The sequence below is a fragment of the Neophocaena asiaeorientalis genome, unplaced genomic scaffold, assembly GCF_003031525.2.
Source record: "Neophocaena asiaeorientalis asiaeorientalis breed wild unplaced genomic scaffold, Neophocaena_asiaeorientalis_V1.1 scaffold263, whole genome shotgun sequence".
Classification (NCBI taxonomy): Eukaryota; Metazoa; Chordata; class Mammalia; order Artiodactyla; family Phocoenidae; genus Neophocaena; species Neophocaena asiaeorientalis.
Window position 1 is genome coordinate 1,485,386 of NW_020175015.1, and position 19,083 is coordinate 1,504,468.

General features: G+C 43.0%; 1 protein-coding gene across 1 annotated transcript in view; it reads left to right on the forward strand.

Annotated features, from left to right (window-relative positions):
• Positions 1-12,141, forward strand: part of P4HA3 (prolyl 4-hydroxylase subunit alpha 3) — a 36,098-nt gene extending 23,957 nt beyond the window's left edge. The window contains exons 8-13 of the mRNA XM_024761988.1: positions 461-525; positions 2,864-3,023; positions 3,688-3,750; positions 7,368-7,436; positions 8,717-8,813; positions 9,597-12,141. Coding sequence (XP_024617756.1) covers positions 461-525; positions 2,864-3,023; positions 3,688-3,750; positions 7,368-7,436; positions 8,717-8,813; positions 9,597-9,667 — 525 coding nt within the window. The 3' untranslated portion in view covers positions 9,668-12,141. The remainder of the gene's footprint in view (positions 1-460; positions 526-2,863; positions 3,024-3,687; positions 3,751-7,367; positions 7,437-8,716; positions 8,814-9,596) is intronic.
• Positions 12,142-19,083: the final 6,942 nt, after the last annotated feature.

Here is a 19,083-nt window from a genome sequence, read left to right on the forward strand (position 1 = left end):
TTATCAGAATTGTTCAGAAGTAGCGGGCTGCCTCTGAGGATAGAAAGTGTCCTGTCATTGGAGGTGTTCATTTAATTTAACTTACCATCAGTCAGGCCCTGCCCCAAACACTGGGATATAAAGATGAATAAGAAACAGTCCTTGTTCTTACAGAACTCACAGTCTTGCAGATGCAAACGGGATTCAAAATCACTTGTATTTCAGTTCTACTTTTTCAGACCTTTTTCAGTTTTTACTATTTACCAGATATGAAGCTAAAGGTTATTTTCAACTCTGAGCTTTTATGTCACTTACGATTGATAACTATCACTAAATTAGTAGCATGTACAAAATATCCTTTAATTAAGGAGAAATGGGTGATTGTTAGGCTTATGCTAAGAGAGGAGCGTGTCTATGGAAGTGAGAGCCCTTCCCTTTGCATCATAACCACTTGGACTTTCTCTTACATCCTTCACACCAGCTACAGAGATCTGTGGTGGCATCAGGCGAAAAGCAGTTACCAGTGGAGTACCGCATCAGCAAAAGGTAAGAGGGGTCCTTTCTTGGCAGGGACTCTGGTCATGCCTGCTGGCCACCCTTGGGCCTGTGGCACAGGTGACTGAAGGTCAGCAACACCCATTCAGGTGCCATTAGAGACGCCACAGTAGTTCACGTTTACATCTGTACATTCTTGTGGAGAGGGAGCAATTTCCACTCCCCTTACCCAAGGGCCTTTCTCAGGTGGTTACATGGTCTGAGAACTTAACTAGGAGGCCATTAGGGAGAGACTTGAAAAAGCTCCTATGCCCTAGACCAAAAATTAAGTGTGCAGTTGTTCTCCTAACCAGGATTGCTTTTCCAGGGAACAAGTCCTGTCTCTATTTGGAATTTGACTTTACCTCCCGACTCATATTCAAAGCATGACTTGCCACCACTCAGGCAAGAGGGATGGCCAGAATCTCTGGATCTGATCCCTTCTGTGGTTGAGAGCCCAGCCGTATTCCCTCCCCTCCATCCCTGCTCCCCCTCCACTGTAGCCCTTGGTCTGTGCTGTAAGGACAGGATACCGTAAGAGGAGGGTCCCCACCGGAGCCATGGGAGATGGTGATGACATCCTTGGGGAGAGGCCAGACCTCAAGCTGGGTGGATGCTTTTGTTGTCTGGGAAGCGAGGTGAGTGATGAAAGCTTGGATTCAGAATCATCTGGCTTAACTTGTTTGGTCTGGTACGTTTTGGGGACCTTTTACATTAGAAGTTATTTTCTAAGTTTTGAAAGGCCCGTCTAACCTCAGCTTCGTTGCTTTGCTAACCTTTCTGATACTGTAGTGTCAAGGAGAAAATTCCACCTTCTGTTTAGAGTCATTGCTTTTAGGGGAGTAGGTGATATTCTCTTTACTTTTCAGGTAAAGAAACTGAGACCCTCATTGCCTCCTCTCACTACCCACCCTCCCCCACAGTGCACCCATTTGAATTTTGGTTCTGTCCTCACAACTTCACTGGAACTGGTCCCTCAAAGGTCACCTATGCACTCCAAATCACTATCCACAAAGACCAGGTTCCCGACCACAGTGTCCTCAGCTTTCTACAACATGCCCTGAGCCTACTTTGCTAGCATTATTTCCCATTACTTCTCTAACAGACTAAATGCTTTCGTGCTGACACACACTGTAGTATATCACCCCACCATGTCTGTGCTTATGCTATTTCTTCAGCCTGGAATATCGCTATGTCTTTTCCATCTATTGAAATTTTATGCACCCTTCAAAATTTGGCCTACATGTCCATCTTACCTCAGTGCCCCAGTCAGAATTAACATCTTCCTCTGTGCTCCCCAGAACTTTACTTTAAGGGCTGGTTCTTATTTTTAACTCTACCTTGATTTGTGCTCAGTTGTATTTGTGTATATTTGTGTGTCTCCTCTCATGAGCTCTTTGAACACAACAGCTTTGTCTTGGGTATCTTTGTAAACCTTAGAGCCCACAGCACAGCACTATGCATGCACTCCATACAAAAGAATGAACAAATTAATCCATCATCTATAGACCAAGGAAGTGGTCTTCCCAGACATGCCAAGGTGCTTCCCTTAAGAGCCTTCATCATCTCTCCAGGAGGCTCACTGGCTTTGCTTGGGGAGCACTTCCTCACTTCCCAGGGACCACATTCTGATGCCAAATCCTTCACTTTATCAGAACCTCAATAAGACATTCAGGAAAAGAGACTGAACTTTGCTCTTTGGCCTTTGACCTATCCTGGTTTGTCCTGAAGTAGAGCAAAAGAGCAGAGATTTTTCTGTGTTTTACAGCAATCAGTAACATACAGCTTACAAAGCATCTTCATGAGCATCGTCTGTCACAATCTTCCTGAGTCTGTGTAGCAGATATTATTACCATCCCCATATTATAGACGAATACACTGAACCTTAAGAGAGGTGCAAGGTTAAGGGCCTGGCCAAGGGTCAAGCCGAGGATCCGGGACTGGTCTTACTCCTCTGAATCCAAAGCTTTTTCCATTGCACCCAGCTTCCTCCATTGAGATGTCTCTAAACATAGCATTCTTAAAGACAGGGTTTTGTCTTCTTTCTCTTTGTATCCCAGTGCCTGGTGACGTGAACCTTCACTCTTCACACACCTAGCACAGGGTCTGGCATACAGTAGGCCTCAGAGAATGTTTGTTGAATGAATGTGTGAATGTTAAGATAGAGCACAAAATGGACTGGGCCGACTTAACAGGAGGAGTGAGTAGGTAATTAGGTATTCGTGTCTGTCTTCCTGTCCTCCTTGCCTTCCTTCCTTCCTTCCTTCTGGCAGTTGACATCATTCATTCACAGATATTTAGTCATTTCTGGCATCAGATCACTGATGCTGCAACCTGTGGTGTGTTTTAGTGCCTGGCTAAAGGACACCGTTGACCCAGTGCTGGTGACCCTCGACCATCGCATTGCCTCCCTTACAGGCCTTGACGTCCAGCCTCCCTACGCAGAGTATCTCCAGGTGGTAAACTACGGAATCGGAGGGCACTATGAGCCTCACTTTGACCATGCTACGGTAACCATGGGGTCGGTGACCAATCTCGTGGGGTAGGCAACGAGGGTGTTATTTATTTCTCTGAGACAGAGCTCTTCTAGGGCCCCCAGAGAATACCGCGTGAAAGTTTAGAACAAAGGTTCTCGTTCTAGGTAGATTGAAAGCCTTGGTTTCAAGCTGATTGCTGCTGACTCATCTTCTTTTTACTAAAACTCACTGAAAAACACTCTTACAATGATTGAATTTTATGACATGTAAATTATATCAATTAAACTCTTCTATGACAAAAAAGTGTGCCTCTTTGGCAAATAATTGGGAACTCCAGGCTTATGACTGGAGTATTTTTACAGAATAATTATCTGTAATGTTTTATATGTTAATTTATTTCACCAAGAACCTGAAGGTACAATCAACCCCTCACATAGTGCTTTCACTATTAACAAGCAATTTTGTTTGATTAGTAGTATACAGTTCACTTATATGAGTATCTAATAACGTGGTAAGAGGAAAAAAGTACATTGAGTACCTGCCAGCAAAGATAGGCACATACTTGGCTAGGTATAGCTCAAGGCTATATCCCATCTGTGACTCCTCCATTTTTCTCCTCCCTGTATTATGGTGGCATCCTGGCTGTTACTCTGGTGCCATCTGCATAAAATAATGATATGTTCTATTTTTGTCTCAGTCACCAACCAGCCCACTGTACAGAATGAACTCCGGGAACCGAGTCGCAACATTTATGATCTACGTGAGTCTTGCTCTGGAGGGACCAGGGCTGCTTACTTAATGACTATTTATATCTCTTTTATTTTATGGTTTTCAAAGCAATATCAGATACTGATTTTATCTGAATTTCACAGCAGAAAAATCTCCAGGATGTTTGTGAATTTCATACAGCACTCTTGTTAGGCACTATAGGAGAGATAAAGAAATATCAATACAAGTCAGTTCCTTCCCTCAAAGAGCTTACATTGTGTAGACCTCAATGTGACCTTGTCATTGTCAGTGATTAGGATGGGAAGTGGGGTTACACCGAAGGCCAAGAGATCCTGGGACCCGAACAACACAGGAAGGGGATGTGAGTGTCTCTGTCTTTGAGGTCCCATAGACTAGTTGGTGTTGAAAAGCATGGACCTATAGGTGAGGTTGTGGAGCTATGAGGGGAGAGAGGAGAGAAATGAAGCAGCTGAGATTACAAGAGGGAAGAACGGAGATGCCTACAGAAATTCAGTAAGTGTGGCTCTCTCATATGCGGTGAAAATTTTCTTCCTTATCTCCTCATAAATTCTTCACTAAAATCTACATTATATCCCCTTAAAACAAATTGCCCTTCTCTCCTAGTTTCTGACCTGATCCTATAGAATTCGGACCCAGTCTTTATTATCTCACCTATCCTCTTCCCTTCAGATCATGTGGGTTTACCTCCTTCTCCATGGACAAGTCATAATTTCAGGCATCTGTCACTTAAATTATAAGAGGTGTATTACTGTTAAATGAAGGAATAAACATGCCAAATGTAAGTGCTCTACATAACACCCTAAGGTGAAGGCCTGGTTTCAGGCTCATTAGAATAGCAGACACCTACACCCTAGCATTCCCTCTTTCCTTAGTCCTGTTAACTGGTCTCCACAGTGTAGCCAGGAAAGGACACTCAGAGGCCAGCACTCTGTAGTTTTAATGCTGGCAATCCCAACATATTTCTTCATGTGGCTTGGTTTTAATTTTATGCAGAACTGGAAGGCTGCCATTGCCAATGGTGTCTGGCCTCTCATGGTCATTCTGAACATTCTGATCAGGCAGAGGGATGGCTGACGTCAGCTCTCTGGGCAGGAGACACAGCTTGGATCAGCTGCTGGTACATCTCTGGTTGATGACTAAAGCTGGCATGGGAGGTCACAGGCAGTGAAGTGCATTGATATCAACCAAAGAATAGGACATCTAGGGGCCAATATCTCTCTGTTCTTTATCCCCCTAGCATCTTCTGTAGCTGACTCCCTGATTACAGAGGTCCACTTACTATGGTAAGGGTACTATGGTAAGGGTAGCCCAGCAATTTTAAATGACAAATGCAAGAGTGTGTATATGTTTGGATTTTAAGCCTTTGATACACAGTGGAATGGAAAGCGTTTTGGATTTGGAGTCAGTTGGTCTAATTCTGGTTCTGCCACTTAACATGTGGCCTCAGCACAGATCACATCAATTCTTCGAGCTTGTTTTCTTGCTCTGTGCCTCCTCACAGGGCTCTCATGAGGATCTGATGAAATAATGTAAGGGGATATCTCTCTGTGAAGTTTCATACAATATGTTTCTATCATGTATCCCAGAAAGCAAGCATAGGACCCCATAAATGGGATCGTGGGACCTAGGAAATGCTAGGTTATGCCCAATCCTTTCATCTTCAGGTTGGTGTTAAGACCATCATAAACATTTCTGAACATAAGAGATAAGATTTATGGAGAACATAAGAGTAATATTATATAGGGAGAAAATAATCTTTAAGAAGTATTGGGAGGATTGAGTTGAAATCAGGTTAGTGATTTTCTACTCAGACTGGACATAAGATCAGTCCCAGTACAAAACAGTGGAAGGTTTACAGAGGGAAGATTTCCCTCCCCTCCAGCAATCATACAATCCATGCCCTGCTCATGAGCTTCATAGCACACAGATCCGATTCTCTTTTCAATTTGTTGGACAAGTCCGTCCTTCCCACTATACTGTGAAACCACAGGTAGAGGAAGGCAGGAAAGTCCAGGTTCCCTCTGTTGTATCTTGCTTACACCCACAGTGGCTGACAGCAGGGGTCTGAACAGAATCATCCAGTTTGTTAGTTACTTGAACACAAGGAGCAAATTGTTGCTCTCATCGCCCTTCCCAAAGGACTACAGGGGGAGCCAAGATGTGCTAAAAATCACCACTGCCTTTTCCAGGTTCTGAATTGCCGCGTCAGTTCAGTTTCCTCTAACAAGTGCTAACATCCCAACTCCCATAGCCCTTGCTCTGTAACACAGGCGAATATGGTGGGATCTGTGAATGTGCTGGTAGACAGTTAGCCAGGGCGAGGTAAGACTGGCACTCTGTGTCATGCTGCTGGTGAGAAAATAATTTAGCAGTATGTATCTAAAATATTGAATATTTGCATATACTTTTGACCCAATAATACTAATGCTCAGACTCTTTCCTAAGAGAACAATCTAAAACACAAAAATGATTTTACTCATTAAGATGTTCACAGTGTTGTTTATAATAGTAAACAGTGGGAAGTAACCTAATGTTCAAGTGTGTATGTAGCATAATGGTTATGAGCAGGGACTTTGTAGTCAGACAGCATTGGCTCAGCTCCAGTCCTGGCTCAGTCACCAAGGAGTTATATGACCTTTTGTAAACCACTCAATCTCTCTGAGACTTGGTTTCCTCATCTGTAGAATATAAATAATAACAATCCTAACTCACAGGAATAGTGAGGATGATATATTTGTTGTGAGGAATAAGTGAGATAATATATTTGTAAGGACTTAGTGTGATGCCTAACATACGGCCAGTGCTCAATAAATGTTAACTATTACAGTTAAACCATAACAGTGCTTTTTTCTTTTTCCAGATGGTAAGATGATGAATAATATTAAGTATTTTAAAGTATTTTTCAAAATGTTTAGGTTATTACATATTTCTTTGACAATCAGAAAAAACTCTCCAAGTTAAGTAAATACATCCATAATTCTAGAATATACCAGTGGTGAAACCCTTTAGCTGAGATTACCTAGAGAGGGTCTGAGTGATCTGGGAAACACACCAAAGGTGCAATCAGTATTTCCTGTGATGCCCAGCTTTCAAATATAATCATTGTATTCTAAACAGTGTTTTGTAAGCCACTGGTCATGATCCATTAGTGGGCTGTGAAATCAAGTTAGTGGATCTGGTCAGTATTTAAGAAATCTGAACTAGAATAGAATAAAATAAAATGGAAAATAACAGAGGGCATCTGATGTAGTTAAGAATATTTTATGAAACTTACTTCAGGGACGTGTCTGTTTCTTGGGTTGTGACATAAACTGTTCATTTCTTCCTGAGGGCCTCGAAGTTTGAATCTACTTATGGTAACCCTCAATAAGGATGTTAGCTCAAAGGGTAAAGAAAGGGGGCATTTCTAAACGTTGTCCTCTCGTGGCCCTGCAGGCAAATACTGATGCCACTGAGTAGGCTCTCTCAATTCCTAAATTGGGTGATTGTATTTCCATAAGTATTTCTCCCAGAGTTGAAAGAGGGGCACACAAGAGGGAATTTATGCAGAAATGACATCAGACGTCATGTGAGGCAGAGTAGGGCAGTCGGGATATTTCAACCCTGGCTCTTCCTCTGGCCTTGCAGCTGAGCTCGGTGGAAGCTGGAGGAGCCACAGCCTTCATCTACGGCAACTTTAGCGTGCCTGTGGTCAAGGTGAGTGGGGGTCTGACCCCAACAGGTGGTTTTAGCAGTGCAGAACTAACACCCTAGCGTTCATGCTGCCTGTGCTTGCAAGCTTATTCCTGGGAGAGGGAATGAAACGAGGTCTCCCCTGATTCCCAGAATCAAAGATAATCCCTCAATTTTGACTCCTGCATTTACTTGTGCCTCTTTTTTATTTTATTTACACTTACATTACAAGAGGATGATTACATGTGTGCCTTCCCATTACAATAGAGCTCCTCAAAGGTGAGAGTCCCCTTCGATCCTTGACAACAAGTGGTCCCTTCAGTCATTCCTTTAGTAAACACTGGCGGCTGGAGGCACTGAGAGTACCGAGGAAAACTCGTAGTCCTTGCCTCCAGAAGTCAACATAACGTATTGCAGTAGGAGTTATAATGTCAAGCAAGGCACAGAGGGCGGCCAGTGTGGTAAGAGTTTTGTTTAATGAATTAATATCTCCCCCAAATGTCAGATCAGTCAATCAGGGATGACAGCCCTTACTTCAGGAATGAAATGAAGACAAATAATTGAGATCACGTCTCATAGCACTTAGCACAGTATCCAGCACATCCTAAGCATTCAGTGAGTAAATGCTGGGTATCTATCAAAACTCAGGGGGTTGGCCAAGGTTAAAGTAAGCGTATAGGAAAAAAAGTGGGGGACGGGGGAAAAAGAACATATACGATTTGGAATCAAAATGCCTGGGTTTGAGTCCTGACCTTGCTCTGTCTTAGTTGCATTATTTAAAGCCCCTAAGTCTCAACTTCCTTGCTGGTGAGGTGGGGATGATGATCCCGGCTTCCTGCGGGTGTTATTAGGAAGTGCCTAAGGAAGAGTCAGCGGCTCAGTTAAGTTCTTAGTTGTGTGAGGAATATTTTGTTCCACCTTGTGCTTTTTGTCGAGTTTCTCTCCTCAGTGATCCTATGACACCCTGTGCTCACCTTTCCCCCAGCACTTGTCACACTGTCTCATCCTCGTTTGTTTTTATGTCTGTCTCTCCCACAAGACTGAACTCCCTGAGACAACTGGACATGATCTGTCTCTGCATCCTCAGGGCCTAGAGCAGAGCAGGCCCTCAATAAGGGATGCATGAGTGAATGAGTAAATGGCAGCTTATACCATCTTGTGGCATTTTATGCATGCCTTGCCCCCAATCTGCATGGACAGTTTTCTTGTTTAATGACATGCATGCCTTTGTCCTCAGTCAAGTGCTTCCTAAGGACTGAGATTCTGGGCTGACCTCCCCTGGGGCGGGGTCTGCTTGTTTTCAGAATGCAGCACTATTTTGGTGGAACCTGCATAGGAGTGGTGAAGGGAATGGTGACACACTTCATGCTGGCTGTCCTGTCCTGGTAGGAGATAAGTGGGGTAAGGCCTGTCTTTCTGGGCATGGGAACTGGGTGAGGGGTTCAGGGTAAAGTGAAATAGGGGATGGATGGAAAATAACATAGCCTTTTCATTCCAAAAGCTTAACAGTGCCACATTATATTGAGGTGATCAGATTCTGGATTAGTTGCCACCAGTACATTGGGAGCCCATAAGGCCAGGCTTTTTTCATAGAGCAGGTGTCAGTAAAAGTTTATTGGCCTTACCAGATGGGCCTTGATTCCTGAGCACAGCTAAGGAATAATTGTTGCTAAGTCCCAGTCCTCTATCCTAAGGAGAGAACCATCAGGTGCTTCCCCATGAGGAGATGGTCAAACAAGGAAGAGATAAGTAAGTAGGGGGTGTGTTTATGTCATATATGTGTCTAAGAGCACTTAGCTCTGAAGACAGAAAAAGAAGTAGAAGAGGGACTCTTGTGCTGAGGTGGACTTTGCCAGGAGAATCCATCCCTTTTCTCTCATTACCCTGGAATGGTTCCCTGGGGGAGGTGGGCTTTTAGGAGCTACGTGAAGGGTAAGTGACCACAGTACCCACGGGTTTGAAAATTAGTCTGTAGTAGCAGGACCTGTCAGGGACTTTTTCCAGGTGCCACTGTCCTTTTTGCTCTTTACTGCCGCTGAAGCAATGTCTTGTAGTCCATAGTAGGGCTGGGACCGGGGTGAGGCAAGTGAGTTGCCAAGGGTGTGGAATTTAATGGCCCTGTGAGCGAGCATCGCTACTGTCTGCTCCGCTGAGCCTGCTCTTCTTCCTCCCCATTTCCCCCAGTGGCCAACAAGTGGATACACGAGTATGGACAGGAATTCCGCAGACCTTGCAGCTCAAGCCCTGAAGACTAAAATGTTGGCAGAGAGAAGCTGGAGGAGTCCTTTGGCTTTCCAGAGAAGCCAGAAGCCAAAAGCTATGGTAAGAGAGGAGAAAGGAGAGCAAAGCTTCTGGAGGAGGGACTTTGTCAGCATTGCCTATTCCTTGCAAACGGAAGACAAGGAAGTGGTCTCTAGCAGGGGACATCTGAGAACTTACAGTTTCTCTTCAAGCCATGAGTCACAGTAGAATGAACAATAGAAAGGAGGGGGCAAGGAGGCTGGAGAGAGAAGTTTCTAGAGCTCAGACACTTTCTCTTGGGAACAGGACATATCAACAGTCTCCAGGGTTTGGTCATTGGGGCTTTTGCTACTTGAGCCTTGACCACGGGGGCCCAGAAGTGGCAGTGAGGACACCTGCAGGTGGTGCCTGACCCCCATATGCCCTTCTGCCTACTGACTTCTGCTGAAGGCTGAGCAGGAGGTGTCTCTGTATCAGGAGTGTACCTCATGTGATGATATTTTTAAAACAGAAAATAACTTTAAAATATGATTTTTTAATACAGCCATTAAAAATGTTTTAATACAGTCATTAAAGATGTTTACAAATCATTTTTCACAACCAAGAACATTCTTACTTTGTAATAGTGAGTGAAAAAGGCAGAGTATAATATTTTATTTATGTGTAATCTCATCTTGGCTCCCCTCTCACTGCATTCCAGACACAAGACATTCTTTCTATTCCTCAAAACCAACATGGGTCCCACTCTTAAGGCCTTTTGCGTTCGCTGCTGCTGGTCTCACCATTCCACTCTCGGCTCAGTGCCGCTTCAGAGGCCTTCTCTGACACCCAAACTTCCAGCCACTTTCGTTCACATTAGCCAACTTTGTTTTCTTCCTAACACTTTTCTTGACATTACTTTATTCATTTAATTGTGGCCAGTGGCCTTCCCTGCAGGGTGAATGCTTTAAGACCCCTCTATACTTTGTAAATGCCTCTATTGTAGCCCCCATCTCACTGAATTTCACTATTTGTTTATTTGCCTGGCTGCCTGCACTCCTTATACCTCTTGGTATCCCCAGAAAAAGGTCTGTTTCAAATAAGTAGGCATTCAGCAAATATTTTTGGATAAATGAATAAGAAGGCCTCCTTTGAGTTGTACTTTGGAGGACAGGTAGAATTTTTTTATAGGTAGAGTCTAGTGAGGAGAAGCATTTCCCAGCAGAAGGACTAGCATGAGCTAAGGCTGCACTGATGAGTGACTTGTGCAAAGAGAACATTCCAGGCGACTTGGCTCAGGTTCCTCAACGGGAGCTAGGGCGTGTGCCTTGCTCACAAAAAAGCCACACAAGTCAAGGACTAGGCGCTTAGACACTATGCTGCCTCCGCCCCCTCCCTGCACCATGCACGTCAGGGTTTCTGCCTCCCAGAGCTCTGTGGGCCCCAAGGAAAAGGTTCTGGTGTGCTGATGTTCGGCTTCCTGAAGAGCCTCCATGAGCACCTGGTCACATCCCCAGTATTTCCGCTGAATGCATCAGGACTCTGGAAACCCTCCTACTAAATTACTGTCATGTAGGGAAGAAAAAGTACTTTCCCCCTACCCTTCTGAGTTCTTAGCTGAAACCTGTGTAATAAAAGACATATTAACAAAAGGAAACCCACAAGCTTAGTGACATGTATACATCATGTATACATGGGAGATACCCAGAGGAAAATGAATAACTCCCTGAGGTGGCTTAGAACTTGGGATGAAATATCATCTTAAGAGGGAACGGGGGGATGTAGCCCTCTTAGATTCCTAGGAATGATAAATGGGCCCTTAGAGTATAGCCCATAGGTGGGAGATGTGATGGTGACAGTTTATCTAGGTGTGGTGTCCACTTGTAGTCTCTTCTCCTGTGGTAAGGGTCAGTCTTCCTTGGTTGGTGAAACTCTTGAAGAGGGGATTTCTAACAATTGAGTTCCTTTTGGAGCATCTGTCTTCAGGCAGGTGAGAGCAGTTCAGGGAAAGTGGTGTGTCTGTGGAGCCCCAGAAACGCTTAGTAGGTAGCTATTTCTAAATAGGACTGACTGTGGCTTGGTACATAGCTAGTTTATAATTTTGTTTCTTTCTTGCACACTTCTTCAACTGTTTTTCTAACAGCTTTCTCCAACCTGGGTTCCTGGTGTTGCACTCAGTATCTCTCACAAGATTCACTACAGGGAAGATTCTTTATGTTAATGACTACTATCATTGTCATTAGTAACATACTGACCGTTTACCACTGGCCAAGCACTGTGATAAGAACTGAGGTGTACTTGTCTCCTTCAATCCTCACGATGAATAGGTACTATTATCTCCATTTTATAGATGAGGGAAACTGAGGCAGAGAATGTGTAACTTGCCTGAGGTTACATAAAGTGGCACAGGCAGGATTCGAATACAGGTCTGCCTCTGAAGATCTTTTAAATTGAAGTACAGCTGATTTACAATGTTGTGTTAATTTCATGTGTACAGTGAAGTGATTCACATACAGTATATATGTGTATATATATATGTTCTTTTTCAGATTCTTTTCCCTTATAGATTATTACAAGATATTGAGTATAGTTCTCTGTGCTATACAGTAGGCTCCTGTTGGTTATCTATTTTATATATAGTAGTTTAGATGTGTTAATCCCAAATTCCTAATTTATCCCTCCTCCCCTTTCCCCTTTGGTAACCATAAGCTTGTTTTCTATGTCTGTGAGTCTATTTCTATTTTGTAAATAAGTTCATCACTTATATCATTTTTTTAGATTCCACATATAAGCAATATCATGTGATATTTGTCTTTGTCTGGCTTACTTTACTTAGTATGGTAATCTTTAGGTCCATCTATGGACCTAGAAAGAAACAGAAAATATGAACAGGCCAATTACCAGCACCAGTACTGAAACTGAATCAGTAGTTTTAAAACTCCCAACAAACCAAAGTCCAGGACCAGATAGCTTCACAGGTGAATTCTACCAAACGTTTAGAGAAGAGTTAACACCTATCCTTCTGAAACTATTCCAAAACGTTGCAGAGGAAGAAACACTTCTGAACTCATTCTATGAAGCCACCATCACCCTGATATCAAAACCAGATAAAGAGTGGGAGGGAGACACAAGAGGGAGGAGATATGGGAACATATGTATATGTATAGCCGATTCACTTTGTTATAAAGCAGAAACTAACACACCATTGTAAAACAATTATACTCTAATAAAGATGTTAAAAAATAAATAAAAATAACTAAAAAGATACTAAAAACAAACAAACAACCAGACAAAAATATCACAAAATAAGGAAAATTACAGGCCAGTATCACTGATGAACATCGATGCAAAAATCCTCAATGAAATGCTAGCAAACCAACTCCAACAATACATTAAAAGGATCACGCACCACGATCAAGTGGGCTTTATCCCAGGATGCAAGGAATTTTCAATATCTGCAAATCAATCAGTATGATACACCACATTAACAAATTGAAGAATAAAAACCATATGATCATCTCAATAGCTGAAGAAAGAGCTTTTGATAAAATTCAACATCCATTTATGGTAAAAACTCTCCAGAAAGTGGGCAGAGAAAGAACACACCTCAACATAATAAACGCCATATATGACAAACCCACAGCTAACATCACACTCAATGGTGAAAAGCTGAAAGCATTTCCTCTAAGATCAGGAACAAGACAAGGATGTCCATTCTCACCACTTTTATTTAACATAGTTTTGGAAGTCCTAGCCATAGCAAGCAGAGAAGAAAAAGAAGTAAAAGGAATCCAAATTGGAAAAGAAGAAGTAAAACTGTCACTGTTTGCAGATGACATGATACTATACACAGAAAATCCTAAAGACACTAGCAGAAAACTACTAGAGCTAATCAATGAATTTGGTAAAGGTGCAGAAAATTAACACACAGAAATCTGTTGCATTTCCATACACTAACAACGAAATACCAGAAAGAGAAATTAAGGAAACAATCCCATTTACCATCACATCAGAAAGAATAAAATACCTAGGAATAAACCTACGTAAGGAGGCAAAAGACCTATACTCTGAAGACGGTAAAATGCTGATGAAAGAAACTGAAGACGACACAATCAGATGGAAAGATATACCATGTTCTTGGATTGGAAGAATCAATATCATTAAAATGACAATACTACCCAAGGCAATCTACAGATTCAACACAATCCCTATCAAATTACCAATGGCATTTTTCAGAGAAATAGAGCAAAAAATTTTTAATTTGTATGGAAACACAAAAGTCGCTGAATAACCAAAGCAATATTCAGAAAGAAAAATAGAGCTCGAGGAATCAGGCTCCCTGACTTCAGACTATACTACAAAATTACAGTAATCAAAACAATATGGTACTGGCACAAAAACAGACGTATAGATCAATGGAAAAGCATAGAAAGCCCAGAAATAAACCCACTCACTTATGGTCAATTAATCTACAACAAAGGAGGCAAGAACATACAATAGAGAAAAGACAGTCTCTTCAATAAGTGGTGCTGGGAAAATTGGATAGCTACACGTAAAAGAGTGAAATTAGAACAGTCCCTAACACCATACACAAAAATAAACTCAAAATGGCTTAAAGACTTAAACATAAGATATGGCACCATAAAACTCCTAGAAGAGATCATAGGCAAAAAATTCTCTGACATAAATCATACCAATGTTTTCTTAGATAAGTTTCCCAAGGCAATAGAAATAAAAACAAAAATAAACAAATGGGACATAAGCAAACTTACAAGCTTTTGCATAGCAAAGGAAGCCATACACAAAACAAAAAGACAATCTATGGAATGGGAGAAAATATTTGCAAATGATGAGACTGACAAGGGATTAATTTCCAAAATATACAAACAGCTCATACAGCTCAGTAACAAAAAAACCCAAACAACCCAATCAAAAAATGGGCAGAAGATCTAAATAGACGTTTCTCCAAAGAAGACATACAGATGGCCAACAGGCATATGAAAAGATGCTCAACGTGGCTAACTATTAGAAAAATGCAAATCAAAAGTACAATGAGGTATCACCTCACACCAGTCAGAATGGCCATGATAAAAAAGTCTACAAATAATAAATGCTGGAAAAAGGAACCCTCCTACACTGTTGGTAGGAATGTAAATTGGTGCAGCCACTATGGATGTTCCTTAAAAAACTAAAAATAGAGTTACCATATGATCCAGTGATCCTACTCCTGGGCATATATCCAGAGAAAACTCTAATTTGAAAAGATATATGCACCCCAACATTCACTGCAGCACTATTTACAATAGCCAAGACATGGAAGCAACCTAAATGTCCATCAGCAGATGAATGGATAAAGAAGATGTGGTACATATATACAATATAATATTACTCAGCCATCAAAAAGAATGTCTCCAAAGATCTTAACTAGCCCTCTGTTGTCTGAATTACATGTTATTTTGCTGTGGTTGCTTTGCTCCCATTAGCAATTATGTCTTTTGGAGCCAACAATTTTTTTTTTTTTTTTTTTTTTTTGCGGTACAAGGGCCTCTCACTGTTGTGGCCTCTCCCGTTGTGGAGCACAGGCTCCAGATGCGCAGGCTCAGTGGCCACGGCTCACGGGCCCAGCCGCTCCGCGGCATGTGGGATCTTCCCAGACCGGGGCACGAACTCGTGTCCCCTGCATCGGCAGGCGGACTCTCAACCACTGCGCCACCAGGGAAGCCCTGGAGCCAACAATTTTTGAAAGGAGTCTCTAGCCTTTTCCCAGGCATTGAAAGATCTATCCTTTGTGTCTCTAATGCCTAATGGCTAAGAGCCCTGTCAGATGTAGGTACTGAATACATGAACAAATCACCTCAATTCCACAGATGTAAAGAGAACACCTATTGTGTGACCAGCCCCATGCTTGGTGCCCCATGAGATTCCAATAAAATGAGGAGGTCTGCTCACTGCCCTTAAAGCAAAATTAGCACATGCCCACATATAAGAATAGAGAATTATATATAATCAAATAGAAAGCTGGGGCTGCTCACCCTAAGGATCACAGGAGTTGGGAGAAAGGGGAGAACCCTATGGCTGAAGTGGGATGAGAGGGCTTCCACATTGGGACCCCAGGAACACAGAAAGAGTGAGAATGTGCCTGAAGAGGGCAGGGAGCAGCTGCCACCTCACCTGTCCCCCATTCACGCACAAGGGGGCAGGGAGAGCTGTCTGGAAGGAGGAAGTGAGAGGGTGTTGATTCTGGGGGGGCCCTTATCCAGCAATGCCAAGAGGAGCCAGCACAAACTGCCCTTTCATGGAACCACTCAAAGAGTCCCCTGTTCGGGGGCCTTGGTTGCTCAAGCTGGGAGAAGCCAAAGGAGAGGGGGTGAGGTGGGGACAGAGGGACATTTGCCTGCAGACTGCTGTATACTCAGAAAAACGAGGAAATCAGCTAAGGGCTGGGGGAGGAGACAAACATTTATGCCTGCTCTGTGCTGGCTATTTTATCTCCCTTATCTTATTCACAATTATCATCCCTTTTGGCAAGACAGGAAAGGAGGCTCAAAGAAAAGACCTCTGCTAGAAGCAGAGCCGGATTTGGAGCTAGGGAGGTCTCCTGCCATCAGCTGCTTCTAACCTCTCCTTCCTCATGTTGGGATCCCCACAACTTCTCCCCCTGAGGAAGTAGAGCCTGCCTCTTTCTCTTCTTCCCCTCTGCCCCATCCTCTTTTATTCCCTTTCTTCATCACGTGACCCTTCCCATCAAATGCTTGATAGGCCTGCTCCCCCTAAGGTCTGAGTGACAGGGTCCTGCTGTCCCTGCCAGGGGCATATTTGCATTTTAAATGGATAGCCCATGGTGAAATCAAATATAATCTCAAAGGAATGAGGTGTCTTTTTGGTTAAGGATTTAAGGGCATGGATCAGATGGCTCCCCATAGATAACTACTGTCTCTCTCACCACATTTTGAGATGGGGCATAACTAAAATAATGACCATCATGCCTCCTGTCCAACTGCTTATCATCTTATGGGACCAGAGGGCGGCAGTTACTTTCCCTGGCCCAGAAAGGTGAAGCGACTTGTCCATAGTTAAACAGTGTGTCAGTGGCAGAGCCAAGACTAGAAGGCAGATTTCTGGGCTCAGAGACCCATGCCTGTCCGCTTCTTGGAACAGGAGCACAGTGGGCAGAAGATGGAATCAACCAACCCTTGATGGTGTTTTCATGGGCACAGATTTCATGTGTGGCTGTCACTCATTCATTCAATTAAGGTTTACTGATGTTGCCTCTGTGCCTGGCCCTTTGCTGGGGCTGGAGATGATGACTCTGACTGTCTATCCTTGAAGAGCTCCCAGAGAAGAAAACCCACACAATGACAATACTAGTGGAAAGGGGACACGCAACACGTTCCATGTCCGGAATGTGTGTGTTATGGAGATGTGGGAGCTTATCTCCCTAACTCACAAGTGTATAAAAAAACTCAAAAAATCCATACCCTTCTGATAAATCTAAAAATTTCTTTAGTCTTGAAAATTCAGACACATCATTCAGGAGAGATTTTCTCTAACTTTGTGTTCCTTAATCTGTTTCAGAAAACAGATTTTTCCCCCCCTTACCATATCAAAAATTGTATTAAATATTCTTTTAAAAATCACACATTGTCCCCTAGGGGATGCCATCAGCCTAGAAATTCCCACAGTGCTCTCCAGGTTCTAGAGTTCTGGAATTTCTATTTTTAACCCTCTTGCAACAAAAGAGGAAATAGGAATTGTCAGTGGGCTCATCCTGGAGGAGCAAGGCAATCTATCCTGCTGCCTCTGCTCAATCAATTCTTTCTCTGGCTGCCACTGAGCCTGTTAGTCCTCTGGTGCTTGAGGCCAGAAAAAGCCATCCTCTCTATCAGCTCCCTGAGTCCCTCTGGCTCTTGGGGTTGTGGGCCTGGGGACAGGCAGGGCCAGCCTCCAGTGCCTGGGCCAGCCAGCATCAGTCCACTTTACTAATTCCAGAGCCCTCTATGGGGGCTCTGCCCTGGGTCACCTCACTCACTCTCTCCCACATCTAGCTGTCTTAGAATACAAAAATTACAGAAGCACAATGAAGTACCACTTCACACTTACTAGTATGGCTATAATTTTTTTTTTTTTTAAAAAGGAAAAATACTAAGTGTTAGGATGTGGAGAAATTGGAACCCTCATGCATTGCTGATGTTGCAGCTGCTGTGGAAAATGGTTTGTCAGTTCCTCAAAAAGTTAAACATGGAACTACCATAGAACCCAGTAATACCTCTCTTAGGTATATATCCAAAAGAACTGAGAGCAGGGACTTCAAAATAAATATTTATACACCCATGCTCACAGCAGCATTATTCACAATAGCCAAACGGTGGAAACAACCCAAGTATGTATAACAACAGATGAATGGATAAACAAAATGTGGCATGTACATGCGATGGAATACTATTCAGCCACAAAGAGGAATGAAATTTTGATACATGATTTAACACAGATGGATCTTGAAAACATTATGCTAAGTGAAATAAACCAGACACAGAAGAACAATTATTGTATGATTCCACCTATATGAGGTACCTGGAATAGACAAACTCACAGAGACAGAAAGTAAAATAGAGTTTCCCAGGGGCTGGGGGCAGGGAGAAAGGGGGAGCTGTTGTGTGACCTTGGCAAATCACTTTCCTTATCAGAGCTCTCATTTCCTCATCTGTAGGGTGGCACTGCTAATCTGTCTGCCTTACCCACTCCACAGAGTTGTGAGGTCTCAAAAGGCTGTAAATGTGCTCTGTAAATGGCACATACTGTATTGTGTCAATTAATATATGTTTACATTTGATTAGCCATTGATTTGTGGTATCATCATTGATCATCAGGAAAAAACTTTCTCCCCCCATTGCTCAGCTAACTACCCAGTTAACTGTTCCCTACATCCACCTGTAAGAGGCCAGCCACTTGACTAGTCTCAGGTTCCAAGGTTTCACCTGGCTGCAGGCTGGGGTTTCTAGCAAACTGCTGGGAGAGGAAGCCAGCTCTAGGAATATCGGAACCTCTTGAGTTTACATAACTTTCTGAGCCCAGGACCCAGACTGAGAATGTGTTGACTCTGGCTGCTGACGGGGCAGCCAGCTGGGGCAGGAGAAGAGTTGGCTCGAAGATTACAAACAAAACACTGTCCCTGCAGGAAAGAGTATGATTGCTGTTTGCTTTCTCTACTCCTGTTGTAGGTGCTCTTCTTGCTTTCCCCTTGTTAAAAGTTGTGACCTTTTAACTCCCCACCCCCAGTTCTGATGGCAGGCCCTTGAATCCAGCTTCAGGGTCCTTGGCACCTCACTGTCCAAATCAGTTTGTCTTGTTCATTCCATCTCTAAAATATCGAGCCTTTCTCCTTATCTCACCCTGCAGCCACTGTCTAGTTAAGTATACCTTTGCCTTTTACCTAGACTACCACTGCCTCTTT